At 45.0% G+C, this 3,063-nt stretch overlaps 1 protein-coding gene across 1 annotated transcript; it reads left to right on the forward strand.

Annotated features, from left to right (window-relative positions):
- Positions 1-715: 715 nt before the first annotated feature.
- Positions 716-2,961, forward strand: LOC129392742 (leucine-rich repeat-containing protein 37A3-like; the record flags this gene model as incomplete). Its single annotated transcript, XM_055090202.1, has 1 exon — positions 716-2,961. A coding segment is annotated over one exon (597 nt), but the record flags the coding sequence as incomplete, so codon positions are not given.
- Between the last annotated feature and the right edge of the window lie 102 nt (positions 2,962-3,063).

The raw sequence follows: 3,063 nt of genomic DNA on the forward strand, positions 1-3,063 counted from the left end.
CCAAGGCTAGATTTGTGACCCAAGATATGATCTATCCTGGAGAATGTTCCATGAGCACTTGAGAAAAATGTGTATTCTGTTGTTTTGGGATGGAATGTCCTATAAATATCAATTAAGTCCATCTTGTTTAATGTATCATTTAAAACTTTTGTTTCCTTATTTATTTTCATTTTGGATGATCTGTCCATTGGTGAAAGTGGGGTGTTAAAGTCCCCTACTATGATTGTTTTACCTACAGGCCAATTTGAAGAACAAACTCAGCATCTAGAACAACAGTTGCAGAGTGATTATTCAGATCCCAGCATGGATGCCTTTTATCCTGAGGAGAGCCTACCTAGTGATTTTCTGGGGAGCCCAGATGAATCTCCAGAGCCCCCTGAGGAAGCTGATATTTCTCCATCCCAGCATGAGGCCCAAACTCGTCATCCAGAGCCCACTGAGGAGGCTGAATCTTTACCCCAGTAAGAGGCCCCTGCTCAGCATCCACAGACCCCTGAGGAGGTTGAATCTTTTTCACCCCAGGCAGAGGCCCAGGCTCAGCATCCAGAGCCCACTGAAGAGGTAGAACCACCTCCACTTCAGCAGGAGGCTCCATCTCAGCCTTCAGAGGGCCCTGAGGAACTAGAAACTTCAAGTCCTCAGGAGGCCCTAGCCCAGCCTTTTGAGGCACTTAAGGAGGTTGTAGTTCGACCAGTAGCACATCGGGGCTAAATGAAGCTCAGCAGTCAAACTTGTACGATGTCACGTTAAACCTCTGGATCTGGCACTTACCATAACTCCACAGGTCACTAAAGAGGTTGAACCTTCTCCAGTTCAGCAGGGAGCCCCCACTCAGCCAACATACTCCGAGGTGACATTTCCAAATCCAGAGCAAGTTCAGGCTCAGCATCCAACCTTGACTGAGGTCACAATTCAACCTTTGGACCTTGAACTGACCATAAGGCCAGAACCCACTAAGGCCGATGAACCTTCTCCAACCATGCAGGAGACCTTAACCCAGCCTCCAGAACCACATAAGGAGGTTTTTGTAGCTCAGCCTCCACTATATCAGAACCCGATAGTTCCAGCACCAGATCAGGATCATGCTGAGCATCCAACATCACCCAGTATCACAGTTAAACCTTTGGACCTGGAGCTTACCACAACTCCAGAACCTACTACAGAGTCTGAACATTCTACAGCCCGGCAACAGACTACAGCTCCCCCTCCACAACACCCTGAGATGACACTTGCACAACCAAACCTGACTCAAGTCACAGTTCCACCTGTGGACCTGGGAGTTAAAATATCTCAGCAAGCAAGGCCAATCTGAGACAGTTCTTTTTCCTTCCACTCAGTATCCACAGGTCTTCCTGGTGTAAAATATACCCCAGAAAAGAAGCAGCCCGAACAGAATGCCACCACAAACATCAGCATATGTGAGCTCTGTACCTGCAAAAATGAGACGCTGTCGTGTGTTGGTCTCAGCCCAAAGCAGCAGCTCCACAGGGTGCCTGAGCCAGAGCCTACCATCTACAACGGCACCTTCGCCATCATGTAAGAATCGCCTTTCCTCATTTGTTCTCTGCATGCTGCCTGACATGGCAGCCTTTCTTCAGGTCTTCCTGGCTCCTTATCGCCCCAATCCACATTGACTGACTTTCTGTTTCCACCTTTTGTTTGTCAGTGATTCCTTATCTTCATTCTCTTTCTTACTATTTTTCCCTCTCCTCCAGTCTTTTACTTTTAATTGCCCTTATTTTTTCCTTCTCCATTTTTTACCCCATTATTTAATTCCTTAACATCTACCCTTCTCCCATCTTTACTCCATCCTCTTTACAGCAACATGTCCCTCTCCCCATCTCATTGGTGGTAATACAACAACGTGGTTAAGAGTAGAGATTCCGGAGCCAGGCTACCTGGGTTTGAACCCAGGTCTGTCATTTATTAGCTTTATGACTCAACTTCCTCATCTGTAAAATGGGGATTATGGTAGTCATCATCTCATAGGATGAGTCCTATGACTCCTAAATCTCCTAATGACTCCAATCTCATCGGGAGATTTAGATGAGTTAATAGAGGTAAAGCTCTTCTATCAGTGCCTAGCATATATTTTAGTGTGAGCTATTATGATTATTCAATCCCTCAGTTATATCTAGAACTCATCTTTGTCCCCTGGCTTTCTATATGTAGCACCCATTTTGTGCCCAACCCAGTGCTAAGTACCGTGGGAGCCACAGAAGTATATGGCCTTGTCTCCAGAACATGACAATGCCAAGTGGGAAGAAAGGGGATATGCCTTAAAAGGGAGGTAATATATAATTAAGTATTAAGAGAAATACAGATAGGTGCTGTAATTCACCAGAACCTGTAATCACAGGGGTGTGGAGGTCACGGAAGGCTGCATGGATAAGCTAAATCTTTAACTGGGACTTAAAGATTGGCTGTGATTTGTTAGAAAAATAATAGGCAGTACAGTCTAGGCAAAGGTGTGACTGCACGGATGATCAGAATTTAATAGATGAGTCTGGCTATAAAGAGTTGGGTTAGGCAACAATGAAAGATAGGATTTTGCTTGGCTATCGGCAATGGGGGCTTGAAAGTTACACCGTGAGATATGGGGAGCCACTGCATGTTTTCAAGCAAGAGAGACAAATGATTAAAACAAGAGGCTGATTTTAGATGTCATATGTAGAGCGATCTAGAGAGGAAAGCTTGATTCAGGGAGACCAAATAGAATGCTTTAGCACAATCTAGGAGTAAAGTGACAAAGGGCCGAATTAGAATGGTTGTCATGGAAGTAGAAAGAAAATCCTGAGAGTACTACAGAGGAACAACTGACAAGATGTAGTAATTGACTAGAGTTGGGGGATTGTAGTACAGGAAAGAGAAAAATCACATGTGTTGATGGGCAGAATGATGGTGGTATAACAGGTGGAAATACAGCACTTGGGAAGCAGAGTCAGTTTGAGGGAGATGAATTCAGCCACAGGCATCGTTTATTGGTGAGCATTAAGCAACCAGAAGGCTCTGTTTGAGTGGAAATGTCCCTCAGGCAGATGGGCAGACAGGTATCCGTTTTGA

Source organism: Physeter macrocephalus, chromosome 14 (genome assembly GCF_002837175.3).
Source record: "Physeter macrocephalus isolate SW-GA chromosome 14, ASM283717v5, whole genome shotgun sequence".
NCBI classification, from domain to species: Eukaryota; Metazoa; Chordata; class Mammalia; order Artiodactyla; family Physeteridae; genus Physeter; species Physeter macrocephalus.